Source organism: Carassius gibelio, chromosome B7, assembly GCF_023724105.1.
Source record: "Carassius gibelio isolate Cgi1373 ecotype wild population from Czech Republic chromosome B7, carGib1.2-hapl.c, whole genome shotgun sequence".
Taxonomy (NCBI): domain Eukaryota; kingdom Metazoa; phylum Chordata; class Actinopteri; order Cypriniformes; family Cyprinidae; genus Carassius; species Carassius gibelio.
The window spans coordinates 26,385,954-26,407,596 of NC_068402.1; the positions used below are offsets into that span (position 1 = coordinate 26,385,954).

The following is a 21,643-nucleotide window of genomic DNA, read 5'->3' on the forward strand; positions in this document are numbered from 1 at the left end:
ACTCATAGGTGACTATAGGAGATCAGTGGAGACTTGAGGTGAGTACTGGAGATCACTGGAGACTCACAGGTGAGTATTGGAGATCGCTGGAGACTAGAACGAAAGTATTGGACATCGCTGGAGACTTGAGGTGAGTATTGGAGATCACTGGATACTCACAGGTGAGTATAGATTATTGGAGACTCACATGTCAGTACAGGAGATCGCTGGAGACTCATAGGTGAGTATAGGAGATCGCTGGAGACTTGAGGTGAGTATAGGAGATCGCTGGAGACTCACAGGTGAGTATAGATCATTGGAGACTCACAGGTGAGTACAGGAGATCGCTGGAGTCTCATAGGTGAGTATAGGAGATCGCTGGAGACTTGAGGTGAGTTTTGGAGATTGCTGGATACTCAAAGGTGAGTACAGGAGATCGCTGAAGACTAGAAGGAAAATATTGGAGATCACTGGAGACTCACAGGTGAGTATAGGAGATCGCTGGAGACTTGAGGTGAGTATTGGAGATCGCTGGAGACTAGAAAGAAAATATTGGAGATCACTGGAGACTCACAGGTGAGTATAGGAGAACGCTATAGAATTGAAGTGAGTATTGGAGATTGCTGGAGACTAACCAGTGAGTATAAGAGATCACTGGAGACTCACCAGTGAGTATTGGAGATCACTGGAGACTCACAGGTGAGTATAGGCGAAGGCTGGAGACTCACAGGTGAGTATTGGAGATCATTGGAGACTTGAGTTGAGTATTGGATATCGCTGGAGACTCACAGGTGAGTACAGGAGATCGCTGGAGACTCACAGGTGAGAATAGGAATTCGCTGGAGACTCACAGGTGAGAATAGGAAATCGCTGGAGACTTGAGGTGAGTATTGTAGATCACTGGAGACTCACAGGTAAGTGTAATAGATCGCTGGAGACTCACAGGTGAGTATAGGAGATCGCTGGAGACTTGAGGTGAGTATTGGAGATTGCTGGAGACTCACAAGTGAGTATAGGAGATCGCTGGACACTCACTAGTGAGTACTGGAGATCGCTGGAGACTCACAGGTGAGTATTGGAGATCACTGGAGACTTGAGGTGAGTATTGGAGATCGCTGGAGACTAGAAGGAAAGTATTGGACATCGCTGGAGATTTGAGGTGAGTATTGGAGATCACTGGATACTCACAGGTGAGTATAGATCATTGGAGACTCACAGGTGAGTACAGGAGATCGCTGGAGACTCATAGGTGAGTATAGAAGATCGCTGGAGACTTGAGGTGAGTATAGGAGATCGCTGGAGACTCACAGGTGAGTATAGGAGATCGCTGGATACTCAAAGGTGAGTATAGGAGATCGATGGAGACTTGAGGTGAGTATTGGAGATTGCTGGAGACTCACAAGTGAGTACAGGAGATTGCTGGAGACTCATAGGTGAGTATGGGAGATTGCTGGGACTTGAGGTGAGTACTGGAGATTGCTGGAGACTTAACACGTGAGTATAGGAGATCGCTGGAGACTCACAAGTGAGTACAAGAGATCGCTGGAGACTTTAGGTGAGTATTGGAGATTGCTGGAGACTCACAGGTGAGAATAGGAGATTGCTGGAGACTTGAGGTGAGTATTGGAGATTGCTGGAGACTCACAAGTGAGTACAGGAGATTGCTGGAGACTCATAGGTGAGTATAGGAGATCGCTGAAGACTTGAGGTGAGTATTGGAGATTGCTGGAGACTAACAAGTGAGTATAGGAGATCGCTTGAGACTCACAAGTGAGTACAAGAGAACGCTGGAGACCTTAGGTGAGTATTGGAGATCGCTTGAGACTCACAAGTGAGTACAAGAGATCGCTGGAGACCTTAAGTGAGTATTGGAGATCACTGGAGACTCACAGGTGAGTATAGGCGAAGGCTGGAGACTCACAGGTGAGTATTGGAGATCATTGGAGACTTGAGTTGAGTATTGGATATCGCTGGAGACTCACAGATGAGTACAGGAGATCGCAGGAGACTCACAGGTGAGAATAGGAATTCGCTGGAGACTCACAGGTGAGAATAGGAATTCGCTGGAGACTTGAGGTGAGTATTGTAGATCACTGGAGACTCACAGGTGAGTATTGGAGATCATTGGAGACTTGAGTTGAGTATTGGATATCGCTGGAGACTCACAGATGAGTACAGGAGATCGCAGGAGACTCACAGGTGAGAATAGGAATTCGCTGGAGACTCACAGGTGAGAATAGGAATTCGCTGGAGACTTGAGGTGAGTATTGTAGATCACTGGAGACTCACAGGTGAGTGTAATAGATCGCTGGAGACTCACAGGTGAGTATAGGAGATCGCTGGAGACTTGAGGTGAGTATTGGAGATTGCTGGAGACTCACAAGTGAGTATAGGAGATCGCTGGACACTCACTAGTGAGTACTGGAGATCGCTGGAGACTCACAGGTGAGTATTGGAGATCACTGGAGACTTGAGGTGAGTATTGGAGATCGCTGGAGACTAGAAGGAAAGTATTGGACATCGCTGGAGATTTGAGGTGAGTATTGGAGATCACTGGATACTCACAGGTGAGTATAGATCATTGGAGACTCACAGGTGAGTACAGGAGATCGCTGGAGACTCATAGGTGAGTGTAGGAGATCGCTGGAGACTTGAGGTGAGTATAGGAGATCGCTGGAGACTTGAGGTGAGTTTTGGAGATTGCTGGATACTCAAAGGTGAGTATAGGAGATCGCTGGAGACTAGAAGGAAAATATTGGAGATCACTGGAGACTCACAGGTGAGTATAGGAGATCGCTGGAGACTTGAGGTGAGTATTGGAGATCGCTGGAGACTAGAAGGAAAATATTGGGGATCATTGGAGACTTACATGTGAGTACAGGAGATCGCTGGAGACTTGATGTGAGTATTAGAGATCGCTGGAGACTCACAGGTGAGAATAGGGGATCGCTGGAGACTTGAGGTGAGTATTGTAGATCACTGGAGACTTACAGGTGACTATAGTAGATCGCTGGAGACTCACAGGTGAGAATAGGAGATCGCTGGAGACTTGAGGTGAGTATTGTAGATCACTGGAGACTCACAGGTGAGTATAGTAGATCGCTGAAGACTCACAGCTGAGTATAGGAGATTGCTGGAGATCTGAAGTGAGTATTGGAGATCACTAGAGACTAGAAGGAAAGTATTGGATATCGCTGTAGACTGTAGACTCACAGGTGAGTATAGGAGATCGCTGGAGACTTGAGGTGAGTATTGTAGATCACTGGAGACTCACAGGTGAGTATAGTAGATCGCTGGAGACTCACAGCTGAGTATAGGAGATTGCTGGAGATCTGAAGTGAGTATTGGAGATCACTAGAGACTAGAAGGAAAGTATTGGATATCGCTGTAGACTGTAGACTCACAGGTGAGTATAGGAGATCGCTGGAGACTTGAGGTGAGTATTGGAGATTGCTGGAGACTCACAAGGGAGTACTGAAGATCGCTGGAGACTCACAAGTGAGTACAGGAGTTTGCTGGAGACTCATAGGTGAGTATGGGAGATCGCTGGAGACTTGAGGTGAGTACTGGAGATTGCTGGAGACTAACACGTGAGTATAGGAGATCACTGGAGACTCACAAGTGAGTACAAGAGATCGCTGGAGACTTTAGGTGAGTATTGGAGATTGCTGGAGACTCACAGGTGAGAATAGGAGATTGCTGGAGACTTGAGGTGAGTATTGGAGATTGCTGGAGACTCACAAGTGAGTATAGGAGATCGCTGGAGACTCACAAGTGAGTACAGGAGATTGCTGGAGACTCATATGTGAGTATAGGAGATCGCTGGAGACTTGAGGTGAGTATTGGAGATTGCTGGAGACTAACAAGTGAGTATAGGAGATCGCTTGAGACTCACAAGTGAGTACAAGAGCTCGCTGGAGACCTTAGGTGAGTATTGGAGATCGCTGGAGACTCACAAGTGAGTACAAGAGATCGCTGGAGACCTTAAGTGAGTATTGGAGATCGCTGGAGACTCACACATGAGTATAGGAGATTGCTGGAGATCTGAAGTGAGTATTGGAGATCACTAGAGATTAGAAGGAATACTTTATTGGATATCACTGTAGACTGTAGACTCACAGGTGAGTATAGGAGATCACTGGAGACTTGAGGTGAGTATTGGAAATCGCTGGAGACTCACACATGAGTATAGGAGATTGCTGGAGATCTGAAGTGAGTATTGGAGATCACTAGAGATTAGAAGGAATACTTTATTGAATATCACTGTAGACTGTAGACTCACAGGTGAGTATAGGAGATCACTGGAGACTTGAGGTGAGTATTGGAGATTGCTGGAGACTCACAAGTGAGTATAGGAGATCGCTGGAGACTCACAAGTGAGTACAGGAGATTGCTGGAGACTAACACGTGAGTATAGGAGATCGCTGGAGACTCACAAGTGAGTACAAGAGATCGCTGGAGACTTTAGGTGAGTATTGGAGATCGCTGGAGACTCACAGGTGAGTATAGGAGATTGCTGGAGACTTGAGGTGAGTATTGGAGATTGCTGGAGACTCACAAGTGAGTATAGGAGATCGCTGGAGACTCACAAGTGAGTACAGGAGATCGCTGGAGATTCACAGGTGAGTATAGATCATTGGAGACTCACAGGTGAGTACAGGAGATCGCTGGAGACTCATAGGTGAGTATAGGAGATCGCTGGAGACTTGAGGTGAGTATAGGATATCGCTGGAGACTTGAGGTGAGTATAGGAGATCGCTGGAGACTCACAGGTGAGTATAGATCATTGGAGTCTCACAGGTGAGTACAGGAGATCGCTGGAGACTCATAGGTGAGTATAGGAGATCGCTGGAGACTTGAGGTGAGTATAGGAGATCGCTGGAGAGGTGAGTTTTGGAGATACTGTAGAATTTACCAATGTAAATGCTAAAAATTCATCTTTGCTATCACAGGAATACATTTTAATATATAAACTGTTATTTTAATTTCTAATAATATTTCACTGTTATGATCAAATAGCCTTGGTGAAAATAAGAGATGAAAAAAGGCATAAAAAAATCTTACCAACCCCAAACTCTTGAATGGTAGTGTGTATGTGTTTGTATTATTACAGTTATTCATTCAGAGTGTCTTTGTAGGACATTGTTGAAGAGTTCTGGAGCATAAACTCATTGGGTTGAAGAGGAGAAGGATCTCTTTAAAGAAAGGACTGGTATGATTTCTGAAAACAAAGGAAACATTGATTTCCAATTCTCAATGATAGAAGGAATTAAATTGTTTTTTTGTGTGTTTTTTTTATGTTTGCTAGGCACAGTTTGGCTGCAAGTCGTCAAAGTTTGCCAAACTAAATGGCACTAGGACAGTTCTACAGCTGAATAACTACTGTATGCTTAGGCAGAACTTCAAAAATAAGATATGACTTTAGCCCATTACCACATTACCATATGAAAATTCACATGCTTTTGGTTCAGATGTGTCTAGTGTGTTGAAATTAATTGATTTATAAGGAAATAATTATAAATATAGATATCCGATGTGGTATTTTTTAAATCTAAATAAAACAAATATTTCTAGGATTATGTACTTTTTTTTTTTTTTTCAAATAATATATTTTCTTTAGACCTTAAAAATTATAATACATAATTCATAATTTTTGGGATCATACCACTAAAAAGTTGATAACCTAAACTAATTTTGCATGTTATTATATTTTTTATATTTTTGACTATAATGATAAAATATCTTTTAAGAGCGTGTGTAACTTTTGTATTTAAAAAGAAATCTATAAGAACAAATTCTAAATATCAAAGCATCACAACCAAAGAAGTTATTGTATGGAACAGCTGCAGTGAAGAGATGAAATCATGTACAACAATAAGTCATTTTAAAAGATTATTTAAACTGAATATAGTAAATGAATACGAAAAGGACTTGAGATAGTATTGTATACAGATTCATTGGTCTACATGTTAAGTATAGTATGGAGGTTTTATTATTAGATTTGTTATAGATAGATGGAAAAGAAAGAAGAAAAATGGGAAGGTGTGTATGCATCTGTATCTATGTATAGGTTTATGTGAACAGAAGGTAGGTTGTATGTAATATATATATATATATATCTATATCTATAGGATGTATGTAAAGATGTATATATAAGTGAAGCATCAAATTGTTTTGTATTTAATTAAAGGATAAAAATAGAGAAATGGGGTAGGACCTGAAAAGTTTGTTATGAACTTCTTCCTACTCCCTTTGAACATGAGAATTTCTATTTGTTATTTACAATAATATGGAAAGATTGTGCTGAGAAGTATGACTTAATTTGGCTGTTATTTAAATTTTATATATGTATGCATGCCTGTATGTATATACATTTTTATTTGTATTTTTTAAAATTTATTTACATATTCAAATAAACAAACAAACAAAAGAGACATTGATTGTCTACCGATATGGCCTTTCTGACAATAAAATGACTTCCTGTATGTTGGTTATACGATTATGTTATATCATACAGATTGCATAGTAATAAAAAAAAGTTATAATAGTAACAAAATATACATTACCATTCAAAAGTTTAGAGTTGGTAAGATTGAAATGTCACTTGGAATGTCTTTTCTGCTCACCAAGGCTGGATTTATTTAATAAAAAATAAATAAATACAAATTTTGTATTGTTTAATATTTTAAAATGTTTGCAATGGCAAAGCAAAAACCTAGAATTTTTTACATTAATTACTCCAGTTTTCAGTGTCACATGGTCCTTCAAAAATTATTCAAGTATGCTGATTTTGTTGCTAAAAAAAAATAAACATTTCTTATTATTATCAGTGTTAAAAACAGTTGTGCTGCTCAACATTTTACAATTATTTTTTTCAGGATCCTTAGATTATAAAGTTTAAAGGAACAGCATTAAAAAAAATATATATATGTTGTACAATTAAAAATGTCTTTCAAGCTTCGAAGCTTCATGAAAGCGTCGAAAGGAGAAGGGTCTGTCTGCAGACTGCAAGACGGGCGTAAGGGCGTAACTTCGCTTGGTCGAAAGCATGGTCGAAAGCGCCCACTAGATTTATTCAATAGTATGTTCTCTATTAGGCAGTAGCGCGCCACAGCGGTAGGGGGCGCTGTACGCGCTCAAAAGCACAGTCATCACTGCAGCTGTAGTAACACAAACAACACAGATAGACGTAAGCAACGGGACTTGAAGAAGCTCAAAACATTTCTCCTGTGATACTGCTTCACATAACAGGTACACACAAACCCATTAAAGTGTGATATAATATGTCTTATTGTTGAGTCTATTTCAGATGATAGTAGTTCTCTTATGCACGCGTATAAACATGCAGCGGTAGAGTATTACACAGCTGTTTACAGTAATGACATGTTTACAAACGTTATATCACAGTTAACATACTGGAGCTTGTTAATACCAGCGGCAGATTGGTCTCTGTTCTGAATTTAGAGGAATAAACTCCACAGAGATTAAAGATGGCTGGTTTTACATTAGTCAGCATCATCTAGCAGTGGGCTGCTCCAGCACTGCAGATCATGATCAGCTGAAGGGTGCAGGTGCTTTGATAAACAGTCAGTGGCTCAGCAGTCCAAAGCTTAATGATGCATGATTGCTGAGGAATATAATCCATTGAGACTTATTCGAGTATGACCAGCTGGTCTTAGTGCCAGCGTTTTCTTTTCATCATTTAGGACTAGGACATATTTCAGCTCATCAAAAAGTAATCAGCTATATTTTACATTTAAGGGCACAGTATGTTAGTCCATTAATCACTTGTTATGTGTCAGATGTTTTATTTCAGGACTAAGTAGAGCCACTTCTCTTATTTACAAACACAGAACATTGGCAAAAAACAACAAACAAATAAATAAATCATACTTAGTTGCATTTAATTTCTAGCTTAGTTTTAAAATGATATAATTAGACAGCCATTTTCATTGGATGTTTAAAAATGATATGGTGTGTCGGCTTATCAGTGTTGCTTCCCCTGTTTATATTGTTCTTAATTTGCATTAATGTAATATAGTTTAATGCTAGAGTAACACAAAGGAATATTACACTAATACAGTATTATATTACATGGCATTCAAAATCCAATAAAATTACCAACTAAAAAACTTTGTCACTCATAAAACAAACATTAACAACAAGTAGCATTTAATTTTAATTTCTTAAGATTTCTTTACAAAACAAGAACAACACCTCTCACTGCTGAAAATATTTAATTGTCTATGTATATACAGTACAAAATTATGGGATTGCTGTATTATTCAGTGTTGTATTATGAAGTTTTGATTCTAAGTTTAACAGTTTTGGAGTTTTAGTGATGGTTGTGTCTGAGTGTGAGAAGAATTGACCAGGCTTCGTGAGATTCACTCCATTATTGTGTTTTTCAGTTACGCTGGAATTTTCGGAGACCGACTCAGACATGTCATATGTCTTCATCAGTGACTCGTCACAGACCAGTGTGCCGTTACTGCAGGCTTGTGTCGATGGGGACTTGAGTTTTGCTAGACGTCTGCTGGAGGCTGGCTGTGACCCCAACATTCGTGACCACAGGGGCCGCACTGGTCTGCATCTGGCAGCGGCGCGAGGTAATGTGGACATCTGCCGCTTCCTGCACAAGTTCGGTGCAGATCTGCTGGCCACCGATTATCAGGGCAACACTGCACTGCACCTGTGTGGACATGTGGACACCATTCAGTTCCTGGTGTCCAACGGCCTCAAGATTGATATTTGGTGAGATAAGCCAATATATTTATTTGAATAATTGAATGTTTGTTGTTAGTGATGAATGTGTATGTAATGTACAACGTCACTAATACTGTGGCACACTTGTGCTTTTTACTACTCCCATAGTGTGTGATTGCAGAAAAAAACAACTTTTTTTAACATTGATGGAGCTACACATTTACAGGAAGAAAATCATAAAAAGTATTTGATACAAATAATTTAGCTATAGTAATAAATAATAATGAACAACATGTTTTGCATAAAATACTTCTTCAAATTCGCTTAAGCTTTAGTAATCAATTTTGTATGTCCATATTATGATTATTTTGATAAATAAAGTGATTTGTATAATTATTTTGGAATTTAAGAATTAAAAAATACTTATATTCACTAAATACATTGACATTACTTTTTTAAACTTACTTTGAATTTAGTTATCTTGTGCAAAACTGGAAATCAACAAGACCATTTTCTCTAAAGGGAAATATAATCAACTGCAACTTTTACCCTGGCTTACCTTCTGTTGTACCCCATTATTATTCAATTCATTATATTAATTATATTTATTAAAATTTTAAATTTTCCGTGGTTACCATATCCACCAATGTTAGCCACCACTTTCATAAAATAGAAAATAAATGTTGCACTTTTTCAAAGACGTATCATATTCATTTATTATTTTACTGTAGCTGTAATGATGTCATTATGATCATTATCTGACTCTATGTAAATTTCTCGCTCGTTCTCTGACTTTTGAACAGTAACCACAATGGCTCGACACCACTGGTGCTGGCTAAGAGGAGAGGGGTCAATAAAGATGCCATTCGGTTACTAGAAGGACTTGAAGAGCAAGAGGTCAAGGGCTTCAACAGAGGAGCCCACTCCAAACTTGAAGCCATGCAGATGGCTGAGAGCGAGAGGTTAGATTTGCACACTTACATGTTTTAGTTATTTGACACCTTTTAGTACCTTTTTTCTTAACAAAATACCTTTGTTCCTAGTGCGATGGAGAGCCATTCATTGTTGAATCCAAACCTGCAGAACAGCGAGGGTGTGCTGTCCAGCTTTCGCTCCACCTGGCAGGAGTTTGTGGAGGACTTGGGCTTCTGGAGGGTGCTGCTGCTGCTGCTGGTCATCGCCCTTCTTTCTTTGGGCATTGCTTACTATGTTAGTGGCGTTCTGCCCTTTTCTGCAAGTCAGCTGGAGTTGGTCCACTGAGGGCCAGATTGTGTTATCTCGGGACCAGACGAGTCCAACTTTGAACTAAAGGGAGGTTTGAGTGGACTCTGAAGGTACACTGAAGGTTCCTCATAGTACAGGATTAGGTCTAATGTGAAGTTTAGAAACAATCTTGTTGTTCACACAGGTGAGGTCGAGTGACAGCGTTCACATGATGATGGCTGCACTATGAAGGAAAACTGAAAGGTTAAGGTATTTATGGGAGAAACGTTTCTCAGATACACCTAAAGTGATGTAAACCCATTTCCCACAGATCTTTCCATGGTCACTGAACCTGGCCAACTGTTGAACCGTAGACATACGCACTTGTAATAATTTGTAAGCAAATTATGTAAGGTGATGTAAGCAGCATTAGATGACCGTTGTAGATCAGGCATGATGTTTTCATCCTCGTATTTACCTATTTTCTTTTCCGTCATCTTTATTTTAAATCATCTTTATTCTTATCTTTATTGTGTAAGTATGACAGTCGACCAGTTAACACACACATATGCTAATTTACTTATCTATGATTCAACAATGTAACATGAAACATTGTTTAAAGTAATATGTAAAATGTTATATATATCAATAAATGATGATTGACAAAACTTACATTTTGGGGTGGAGTATCCCTTTAATAGTTATTGAGGTAGTTGTTAAGTTTAGGTATTGGGTAGGACGAAGGGATGTAGAATATGATCATTTATAAGTACAAATAAAGAGGCAATATGCTAGTAATATGCATGCTAATAAGCAACTAGTTAATAGTGAGAATTGGTCCCTAAAATTGAAGTGTTGCAGTAAATTTATTGTAACAATTTCATGTGTATCTTAATGATAGAAGTACAGGACACTTTATTTTTGTGTCTGTGTTTATAAGTAAGGATAAGGATTACAGCTGCTTGATTGCATTTCCAGATTTTATATAATTTTACCTTAAATAGGTTAAATATTGATTTTAATTGTGTAAAACTTAAAATGTGTAACTATAGCATCACACGTCAATAGTATGCACAGATTTTTGTACTACTAAATTGAAAACCAGTATTCCAAAAACCCATTAAAAAAATCCTAAGGGAACCCATAACTCAAATGCCAATGCTTTTCCAGACTTTAGGACTGTAAACTAAACAGCTCTATTCTTTTGTATTTTCATAATTGCCCCACAGCGCCCCCTTGTGTCCACAGCAGATCGGAGCAGGTATTAGTATTTTTAGTTTTAAATCTAAATAATTATTTGGTAACACACACAAACTTATTGCAGCTGTTTCAAGTCTTCTAACCAGTGGTCATGTTCAGACACACTTATTGATTTTCTTATATGATAGGAAGAGTGTGTTGATGGTGAATAACTCATCTGAATGTTTCTTTGGTCTCAGCAGGGGGAGATGGTGGGGGTTGTAACTATTTAAAAGCATGCTGAGATTTTTTGAAGTGGTGGTATCACTCAGAGAGAGAGACCCACAAAACGCAACACTGAAAAACAGGAGAAAAAGATGGCAAGAGAGAGAGACAGACTTTAATATTAAAGACTCTGAAAAAGCTTAAATAACTGCATAAGCCAAAACAACAGGCCTGTGTCAAAGGCAAAATATTTTCTCTTTGTGGAGTTAAATTTTTATTGCCGATTAACTCTTTGAGGTTTAGGATGCAAATTCATTAGATTTTGTCAATGAGGAGGTAGGTAAGATATCTGGATATGTTGATTTGGTGCTTTATAGTTTAGTTCACATTGATTTAATAGGTAAGGATATGAATTTACTTATGATTTCTTCCCAATAAAATAGTTTGGATCTCGACATGACTTTTAAATATATTTAAGTATACAAAAAAATATATAAGAATGGGAATTGCATTTTCAGTTTTTATTACTTAACCAGACTTTTATAGATCCTTCTTTTAGAATTCGGCTCCCCTCTGCTCCAAGATGGGAACAGTATGCGTGTTTTGTCTTATTTGAAATGCTGAAGTGATCTTGATCTCCTCTTGAGGGCCCAGCTCTCTGGTTGAAAACCACTGACAAACATAAATACTGAATTAAATTCATTGACATGGTGTGTTTTTTAGCTGAATCTTTTAGTTTTACTGCCACATGCCACAACATTCTCAGCTCCAGTTCTCCTTTGGCAATTAAATGTAAGACTCAACCAAATATTACACTAGAGTAAACTTCAACTAATGCAGCAACAACCAAAAACTGTACGACAACATAATAATATTTACTGTAATGCCAGGGGACTGCATAGTCCATTCCATTATATTTAATAGCCCATAATGGATTGTGAATTAAACATGAGAGGAAATGACCTATTCTCTTCTTTCTTCTGGCGACTCTATGGGTCTAGCCACAGCCTGAAAACTGAAAATGGAGTGGGATGAGATGTATAGGTTTTAAATGACAGAAAATATCATTAGCTTAGTATAAAAATCAATGGCAGTCAACGGATTGTCCTATGAGAGAAATAAAAAAAACTGTGTGTGTGAGAGAGAGAGAGAGAAATGATGGCTGTCTTCAGTAAATGCATTTGTATGTTCAGTCTGATGGATGATGGATGATGGCCATCAGGGAGCAGTAAAGGGCTTTTGTGTATGAGTACATCTCATTTGCACTATTTGCTCTGTAAAAGCTGAGTGCTTTATCATGATTGCTCTGTAGATTACTTGTTGATAGTAGTAGAAGAGGCTGTGTCATGTACAACTGCTGGCGTTTAACTAATTTTATGTAAAATGACTGAGATGGCATGTGGAAAGCTGGTTCATACATCGATTGAATGATAATCATAGCCTGCAGGATGACAACATTGTCTGCTAGACATTTCACTAGTCACTAAGAATAGCTTTGTATTGATTGTAGTCACACTCACACACACTTTTCACCATCATTGTGTTCTTCTGCTTTTTTGTTGTATTGTTTTGGTGGTCAGTGAAAACCGACACAGTGAGGTCAGCATTTATTTCACAATATGCAAACAATGAAAGTGAAGTGTTCAGGGGAGGTTTGTGAAAGTACACAGGGTGTTAACAAAAATGGACATGATGTCCTCAGGAAACAGGAACTGAAGGAACAGCTCAAGCTGAAGTAGGTGTAAGTTCAGAGGAGATTTATTCCCTGGTGCTCTGTCTGTGGTGTTCTATTCATGGACATATGAACACTTGAACTGTAGTAGAAGGAATGCTTTAATGAACTTATAACACAGCAGTGAGGAGGTATAGTAAGTGTCAAGTGCTCCTTATTACATGCTGCCAACTATAGTCCATATTTGGGTGACGGGATGGAAACTGTGATTAGCTCAGGGACAGCATGTGTTAAAACAGGTGATTACAATACACTTTGACGTCTCATTTCATCATTTCCTCAATTCACTGCTTTGTATACTGTTATCTGGCCTTTAAAACAAAGGATGACTTTAGAATTTAAGTTCCTGTTTACACTTATATCTTTCTAATAGATATACATCATTCTCCCTCAGGTGACCTTTAAACTTTTGTTAACAGAACCGACACTTGTCCTGTAAGGTCAGTGCTGTGTTGTTACATCTTGTGTTCAGTGATCATCTAGCTACTGTGTATTTTTTGTCATGCAAATGTAAATATTCAGTTTTCTTTGGTAACTACTCGACTTTGTCAAAACTGCAAGCATAACTTGTGATGGTCTGGAAAAAGAATAGTCTAGAAAAAGGTAAAAAAAAAAATGTAAAATACGTATATTGGCATACGTTTTATTATAGTAAATACTGTTTGAATTACATTATAACTTTTTTTTGGTTAAAACAGGTTAACATTAATTCAGCTAAAATATTTATTCTATTTGGGCCAGGAAACATTTGGCAGGGCCAATGGAAATCTTAGTTATAGCGCCAGCAGGAAAAAAGAAACCTTATTTTTGAGCCCTGTTTCTACACCGGGGTCCAGAACCAGACATGATGATTGGTGAGTATGTGTCCGGATGTTGGATCATGCCAGAGTGTGTTTTCAGTTCAGCAGCTTTTAATGTTTTGTCTCGTTTCAAACTGGAAAGAAAGGACTTGTTTGTTTGTGGGTCATAATCTTTTTGAATGGGACGAAAAACCACAATGCATCACTCACAAAGCATGTTGTAAAGACTATACAAAACCTGTGTGTGGTCATGTACCTCTGTGGGATTCAGACCGACGATCCCTCGCACGTCACGTGGATCAGCACCCTCCAGGCATCAGGTGACACAAATACACATCTGTTCTTCCTCTTCTGAAATTCAAGTGCATTCGACCATCCATCTGTTTGTTATCTTAGGTCTTAGCATTGTAATTCTTTAACAATGCCTTTGCCTTTATCATAAAAGCTATGTAATTCTGCGAACTGCCACATGGGGCTGTTCTTATCCTCTTATCCTATTTGCAGATTAACCCTTTCCTATGTCCTCTCAAGAGCTGAGGGAACGATTCACTTCCCATGAAGTCATTTATCTGTCATCGGTGACACTGTCTGATACAGGAGCTGATGTATAAATCATTACTATAGCATTCATTTGTGATAACAGCAAATGGTTAAATCAGTAATATTCAAATGCTCAGGTGTTTAGTCTCTAATGCATACCTCCAAATACCTGAGATCTTGACTCTTGCAGACGAGAATCAGTCTCAACTTGTTTGAGGTATTAGTGCTGGGGGCTTCCAATTTAATCTTAGTTCTGGTTTGTTCTGTACTGTATATGAAGCATGTACTCTGCTGAAGGGTGAAGTCTGTGGTTTACATCTGATAGCTATGGCGACACATCTGATATTCATTGCTGCACCTACTCCTATTTCACCTCCACAGGCACTGAATTCATCTTTCATCTCATCTATAAACTAGTATACTTCAATACCCACAGAGGCCTTGCCTGACTAGTCCTCAGGAAGGTGGTCACCAAATACACAGCACAGCATAATTGGCATTTTTATGATACTGCACCGACATTGGCAGTATACTGCATGCTATGTAGAACAGTATTCAAAACTTTATGTGAGAACTACAGTATGCCCACACAGAGTATAAAGCCCACTGACCTACTCACATTTAAATGACAGGAAAACATGTTAAATATTTTATTAAAATGTCTTAATAAAATATGATCTTCAGAGGAGTCCAAGCGCGTGAGAAAGGTTTAAAATATAAATGAGTTTATTAAAATATTAAACTACTACTGCTGCTGCTACTTTTCCAAAAGGCCTGGTGTTTTTGATATGAAAGGCTGATTATGATACTGTAAGTCACTAATAACCAATACTGTCCCATCACAATATGCTGTCGAAATAATCCAAAATCAGCACAATCAGACATTTGCTATCCATTCTGCCAGCTGGCCCATGTAACAAATCAATATTCTCTAATGATAGCACTATTCTTCCATCATAGGGCCACCTGGCATGCTTACAGAGGGACTTCATAGACTGCTTATGCTGGAGGACTCAGAAGTTTAGATGTGTGTGAGTTGTGAATAATTTAACAGTAATGCTAAGAGGTTAACAGCATGTGCTGTTTGCTGTGAAAGTGCGGTTTCATGAAATGTCATGGTGTCAATTTGAACAATTCAGATGGCCTAGAAGTGATAAATGGGTAGCCCTCTGTATGGGTGATTAAAATTTTGTTTTATTGCTAGTAAACTGAAAAAAGAGCTCAATGAGGCAGAATGAGAAACTTCAGCTAGCACTGTATTGTGTAAATAAGGCTTCGTTTACACTGTAACAAATCTTTTTTTTTTTTTTTTTACTCATGTGACACAAAACGGATATTTTTGTAAATGTGTAAACACAAATATCTGCAGAAGCACAAGTTTCGTTTGCGATCTGAGCCAAATTTAAAACTGTCATTTGATGTATTGTAAAGTATATTAACTTTGCGGTAAAATAAGACGTGAAATCGGTCATGAGTCAGAAGCTGTAAATGCCGTAGCCTTCGGCGAGTGTTTTGCCCAGCGCGTGGGGGAGAAAGATAGAGCCCACACAAGTGTCTGTGTGAGAAAGAGACACAGATAAAGAGAGACACCGGCGGTTGCTGACGGAGAATTTGTTGAACACTTTTAGTGAAACTGAAGCTCGTATGACTGACTACAAACACACACATCACGCTGCGCTGCTTTGCTGGAGCTGGCAACACGGACGCTTTTATCCTGATTAAGTAACGTCCGGACAAGAGCTACAGTACAGACAGTCCTCCAGCCCCTCACAGCCGGCATTTGTGCAAGAAGTCAAGGGCAATCGAACGATAAAGGGACTTCAGCCGGTTGACTGTTTATTTAGAAGTGCTGTCGAGCAGAAATGAAAAATCTCCTTCCTGGAAAAGAGCTCGTGACGGATCACACAGCACCGCAATGCGAATGTTGAGCGAAGAGACGCTTAAACCAACACAACTGTATTTAACATGGGCGAAAATAGAGGAATTAGCCGGCACACAAACCGCTGAATCGTGAGACGTGCTCTCTGTTCCCGTTCTGAGATAAAACACCGCAGTGAGACTGCACGAAACGGCTGATTTTGAGATCGTCTGCTATTCTACGGCGCATCTTCATACGAGACAGCACGCGATAATCTGCCCGATGAATTATGCAAGGCGGAGCATTAATAAAACACTGAGGAGAGAAGCTCGTTTTCAGAGACCGGCCGGTGCGCGACGGTGTCCCACATGACCTACTTTCGAAAGCTTTAATGCAGAAGAGATGCAGTCGCAGTGAGAAGCGAACGAGACCTTCAGCACAGAAAAACAAGCTCACTGTTTGCTCATATGTGTGCACGAAGTCGTGTGAACCTCAGGTGACATGAACGACTTGGAAGACTTGAACAGTGTAGAGGAGCATGCTCGGTGATTGTTTTTTAATCGTTCATAGTTTTTAAACGAAAAGACTTGAGCTAACGGAAAAAGAGAACCTGGAGCCGTTGACCTTTGCACTTGCAACACCAGGACTATTCATTTCTGCTAAATCCACAGTCATTTCAGCACATGCTGTTTGGATTTGTATTGAGCCATGGTATTTGCCTTTGCCTGCTGAAATCTGCACATGACCTCCATAAATGATTCTAAAGGATTACTAAAATGACAGTTTTGCCTCTGTGATGTCATACAGTTTGACAGTCAAGCGTTCTGTAAGCAATACTAGTTATTTAATTACTGCCTTCAATTTCGTAGTGCTAGCTATGTGTGTGATCAGTTTAAAAATCTAATTCAACAATGATTCTAAGCTCAGGAGATATTTTTATTGCTCATCAGTGAATTCGTCTTTTGGTGGGTCAAATCATGTGTTCACTTCCATTACTACGTCACACTGATGTTCCACCAAGAGTGACTGAGAACTTCATTCTGTCTGGTTATCGTTTCCCCAACTACAGTCTGCGGCAGTGCCTAGCCTCTGCTTTTCGTCCCACCAATGAGACCGGAAACTTCTGGACACATTTCCTCCCCATTTTTGTGTTTGCCTTTCACTCTGTGGAGGTTTTCACGTGGGAAGGAGCGCCTGAACCTAGCAATCCTTTTTTCTACCCTTTCTGGAACTACTTTCTGGGAGTGTTGTACCTGCTGCTAGCCAGCAGCCTGGCTCATCTTCTCAACTCCATGTCCCTCATCATTCGTGAAATCTGTTTCTTTGTGGACTATGGCACTATTAGTGCGTATACAGTGGGTTCCTCACTGGCATATTACTACTACATCCATCCTCAAGCAGGAATACCAGAGATTGAATTCAGGGAACTGAACTCTACTCAAAGGAAGAGCCTAAACGCCGATGATGAGGCTTGGCCCTCTGCATCTTCTCCCACTCACTTCCAGCTGTTCTTTGAAAGCCTCTACATCCCATCCTCCTGTCTGGTCGCTATCATATGCATCATCACCTGCTGTAACACCAGACAGTGCTGGCGGAAGTACCGCTATGCTGTCCGCACCCTTGTCTTCCTCCTTCCGTTTTTCATCTCCTCCACTCCCATCTTCTACCGCCTCTCCGTGAGCTCGCCGTCATCCTCCTCCCCTCATCTGTTCTCCACCATGGCTGTCTTCTTCTACCGCCATTGCTTTTGGCTGGTGGTGTCTGCCCTCTTCAATATCAGCAAGATCCCAGAACGTCTTTCTCCAGGGAATTTTGATATCTGGGGTCACAGCCATCAGTGGTTCCATTGCTGCACCTTCCTGTCGATCCTGGATGAGATGCAAATGATCAAAGTAGAGATGCAGGCTGTGCTTCTCAACCCAACTTTGGTACTATCACCTGCAATGCCACCTAAGCTCCCTGGACCAACACTCTGGTCCACCTATGGGGTCATGTTGCTCCTGCAGGGGTGCATAGCATGCATTATAGCCCGTTTTGGTTGGCGGGCGTATCACATCTACGCACCAGAGCAAAAAAAGCTAAAGGGACATTAGGAGAGACGCTGTGTACTGGTCAGGTTTAAAGTTCTTGTTTTGGATTTTCATTTTTGAACAATGTTTAAATGATTTCTGCAGTATGAACTCGTTTCAATCATTTTAAAAGGGATCACTCACCCAAAAATGAGAATTGTGATTATTAACTCACCCTCATGTTGTCTAAAACTCATATGGCTTTCTTTCTTTTGCAAAGCACAAGATAATTGATTTTTTTTTAATGGGACCCAAAACTTTCATGCTCTAACAAGGACGTAAAGGTAACACGAAATGAATCCATATGACTACTGGTATATTCAGAGTCGAGATCATATTTGAACCTTTTTGCATTCCATGTAGTAAAGAATGTTTTGTAATGAAATGAGGGTGGGTAAATGAGGACAGATTCAATTTTTGAGGTGAACTATACCTTTTGATATGGCCACTGAAAAGTGCTCAGTAGGCATTCTTTGCAAAAATCGTAAATGTTTTAGCAGGTTTCATTGTAAGGACTTTGGAGGGAGGCTGTTTTTTAGCTGTCGGGTGGTCAAAGTCCTTGCTGCTCTGTAATCAGGAAGCTGACTCATTTGCTCTCCAGGGTCTCTATTTATGAATGTACCTTTTGGTTTCCAGAAAGTTCTCATAATTTTCACTCAAGAAGGTTTTAAAATGACGCATTATTGAGCTTTTACTAGACACCTTATATAGTAACACTCTTCATCTTTGAAATAGTCTTTCTTAGCCTATCTGTCTATCGCTGTCTGTCTTTTTCTTCTCATCCGCCCACTCACATTTCCTCCTTCTTTAAAACAAACCCTTTAAACAGGAAGTGCACACAAACACAAATAGCTTCAGCCAAATTGTTTGAAGCAAAGGGAAATGAGAGGGGCGGAGTTTACATCACTGCAGCGATAAACTACACCCTTCACTGTTTAATGAACCTTACATTTCACTCTATACTATCAATATTTTCAATTATAGACCTTAATTAAGTTGTGTGGCAGCACAGGTAGTAACCGTAGATTTCAGTTGAAATGCTTTATCATGATCTACTGTAACTATGCATTGCTTTTGATTGTATATGCTTCTTTATGACTTGACATTTGGTTGAAGGCCTTGGTGGTTAGACTGAAAGGAGAAAAACAAAGCCATATTGTTGAAAAACATATCAACAAGTACTGTTTTTACTGTAAAGGCCAGTTTTGAAGACACAGGTTAACTGTAGTCATGGGCTACACAAAAATGTCTGTGGTAAATTAATAACTTCGATCAGGTGCCGGTCTAGAAAGTGCTACTAGTTGGCTGTATTCAGCTTTATTGGACTGTTTACAGCCATGAGTTGTCACTGGTCTTTCTGGGTAGTTGAACTTTCTTTCATCCAATCAGATTCTTTCAGTAAATGGTGCTCTTATCAGAGAGTGTGTTAAGTGCTTTAGTGAAACACCTGTTGACAAAACATACAGGTTATTTAGTCTGAGAGTTTGGCGTGGTTTAACAATATTTGTGAATTTCAGTGTGAACACGTCTTTTTGTTGCTGTGAATGACAAATTGAGATAATTGTTGAATCAGATATTGTGGCTGTCAAAAAAGATGTTATGTCTCTGTTGTTCTGTCCTCCAATTTCAAAGTCAAGCAGGCCGAATAGTTGCAATAGGTGTGAGGATATCTTATAGCATTTTCTTTTTTTCAGTTTTAAATATATTTCATCATTTACAGGGATTCATTTGTTATTCATTAATAACTTGAGTTGTAAAGCCTCGGTCTGTATCCAGTTTTGAGATAAATAATTTGTTACATTGCACTGTGTTGCACACGTCTAGACAGAATTATTATTTGCACATAAATTACCATAATGTTTCTGCACTAGTCTGTGATCTTGACAGGGACCCACATCTTATCCAGCTTTAATAGATTAGGCTGGGTTGTCTACAAAACCGGACAACTCTTTAGAACCGGAAGGTTTCAGCAATTTTGACAAGAGCATTGTTGGGCTGCTTGCGACATTTGTTTGCCATTGTGCAGGTCTGACAACTTTGTGCGGTCGTATTGCTCACCTTATGCTAAGACCTCACACCTGTAATAAGATGTATATAGTTATACTCTACAAATCAAATGTACAAGAGACTAAACCTCTATAAAATATGTTCGCTCTGGAGAAAACACCAAAATATGAATATTTAAAAACTCTGTTTGAAACAGCTTGATTAGAAATTCTAGTTCTAGAACAGTTTGTCTAGAACAGTTTTAGTTCTCAGGGGAGAAGACAGATTCATAATCTTAATGCACTGGAAACTATGCTGTAGTGCGAGATTATAATCATGGTTTACTTGAGTAGAACATGCTAATATATCTTACTTATTAGGATATAGGCTTGAATATGAAACAAGAAGACTTGTCAGTTTAGTGGATATTAATATATAAGAGTTATTGTACTGCTTCTATTTCTATGTATTTCATCTAATAGATCAACCATTCAACTAGATCAATAAATTTAAATGATAAATCAGGTCTGTGTTTCATTTGTAAAAGATGTATGAATGTGCATTTTTTATTTTATGTGAATAAGATGAAATCAGAATAAATTAAGTGGTCCCACTTTATATTGGGAGCCTTAACTACTATGTACTTAAATCAAAATATAAGGTAAGGTTAGGGACAGGTTTGGTGGTATGGGTAGGTTTAAGGGTTAGTTGAGGTTCAAGAGATGGGTCAACAGTGCAACTAAAATATGTTATTACATACAGGTATTTTTAAAATATAAGTACAATGTAGAAACGTATGTACACAATAAGTGGATTGTATCAAATGATTAATTTAAATGCAAATACAAAGTAGTTAAGGCCATCTGAAAGTGGGACCAAATAAGTGCTTTAAATGAAATGTTAAGCTGAGAAATCCTTTGAGAGAAGGATTTTATGTTAACATTTCCATGTCTGCAGGTGTCAATTTGCCTATATTTACATATCCGGCTTTGTGTGTTTGTCTGTGTGTGTGTGATTGACTAATGCAGTGTAACTCTCTTATAACTCTTATTTCACAAAGCAAACACCAAAGCACAAAACACATACATATATCTTGGATATGCAGCAATGACCTCCGATCTTTAAATAGACAGCAGTGTGGGACAGACACCTTGAATGAATTGTAGGGAAATTACTGTAACTAAGGAATGGGTCAATATCACTCAGGGTGCATCTTGGTGTCCTGCACATAAGGAACTCTTTTGGGTGTGTTATACAAGGCAAAGCATTATTTGGCTCTTTAGATACGTTTTCTAGATTTTTTTGTTTTGTGTAAGAGGATGTGTGTTATTTTGCTGTCACATGCATATCAATGTGATTGAGGATG

At 39.2% G+C, this 21,643-nt stretch overlaps 2 protein-coding genes across 3 annotated transcripts; both read left to right on the forward strand.

The window, feature by feature from the left end:
- Positions 1–7,090: 7,090 nt before the first annotated feature.
- Positions 7,091–10,560, forward strand: LOC127961109 (ankyrin repeat domain-containing protein 46). 2 transcript variants are annotated; one of them, XR_008154380.1, is made up of 5 exons: positions 7,091–7,230; positions 8,391–8,733; positions 9,489–9,647; positions 9,729–10,019; positions 10,094–10,560. XR_008154380.1 is itself a non-coding variant. In XM_052560050.1 (4 exons), exons 2-4 carry the CDS (start codon positions 8,423–8,425, stop codon positions 9,943–9,945), a joined length of 687 nt encoding a protein of 228 aa, XP_052416010.1. In that variant the 5' UTR covers positions 7,091–7,230; positions 8,391–8,422; the 3' UTR covers positions 9,946–10,560. The 2 variants fall into 2 exon arrangements, 1 of the variants encoding a protein (XP_052416010.1); XM_052560050.1 differs by having other exon boundaries at positions 9,729–10,560.
- Positions 10,561–15,816: 5,256 nt separating this feature from the next.
- Positions 15,817–20,801, forward strand: LOC127962702 (membrane progesterone receptor epsilon-like). Its single transcript, XM_052562352.1, has one exon. The coding sequence runs from the start codon at positions 17,200–17,202 to the stop codon at positions 18,313–18,315; it is 1,116 nt and encodes a 371-aa protein (XP_052418312.1). The 5' UTR covers positions 15,817–17,199; the 3' UTR covers positions 18,316–20,801.
- Positions 20,802–21,643: the final 842 nt, after the last annotated feature.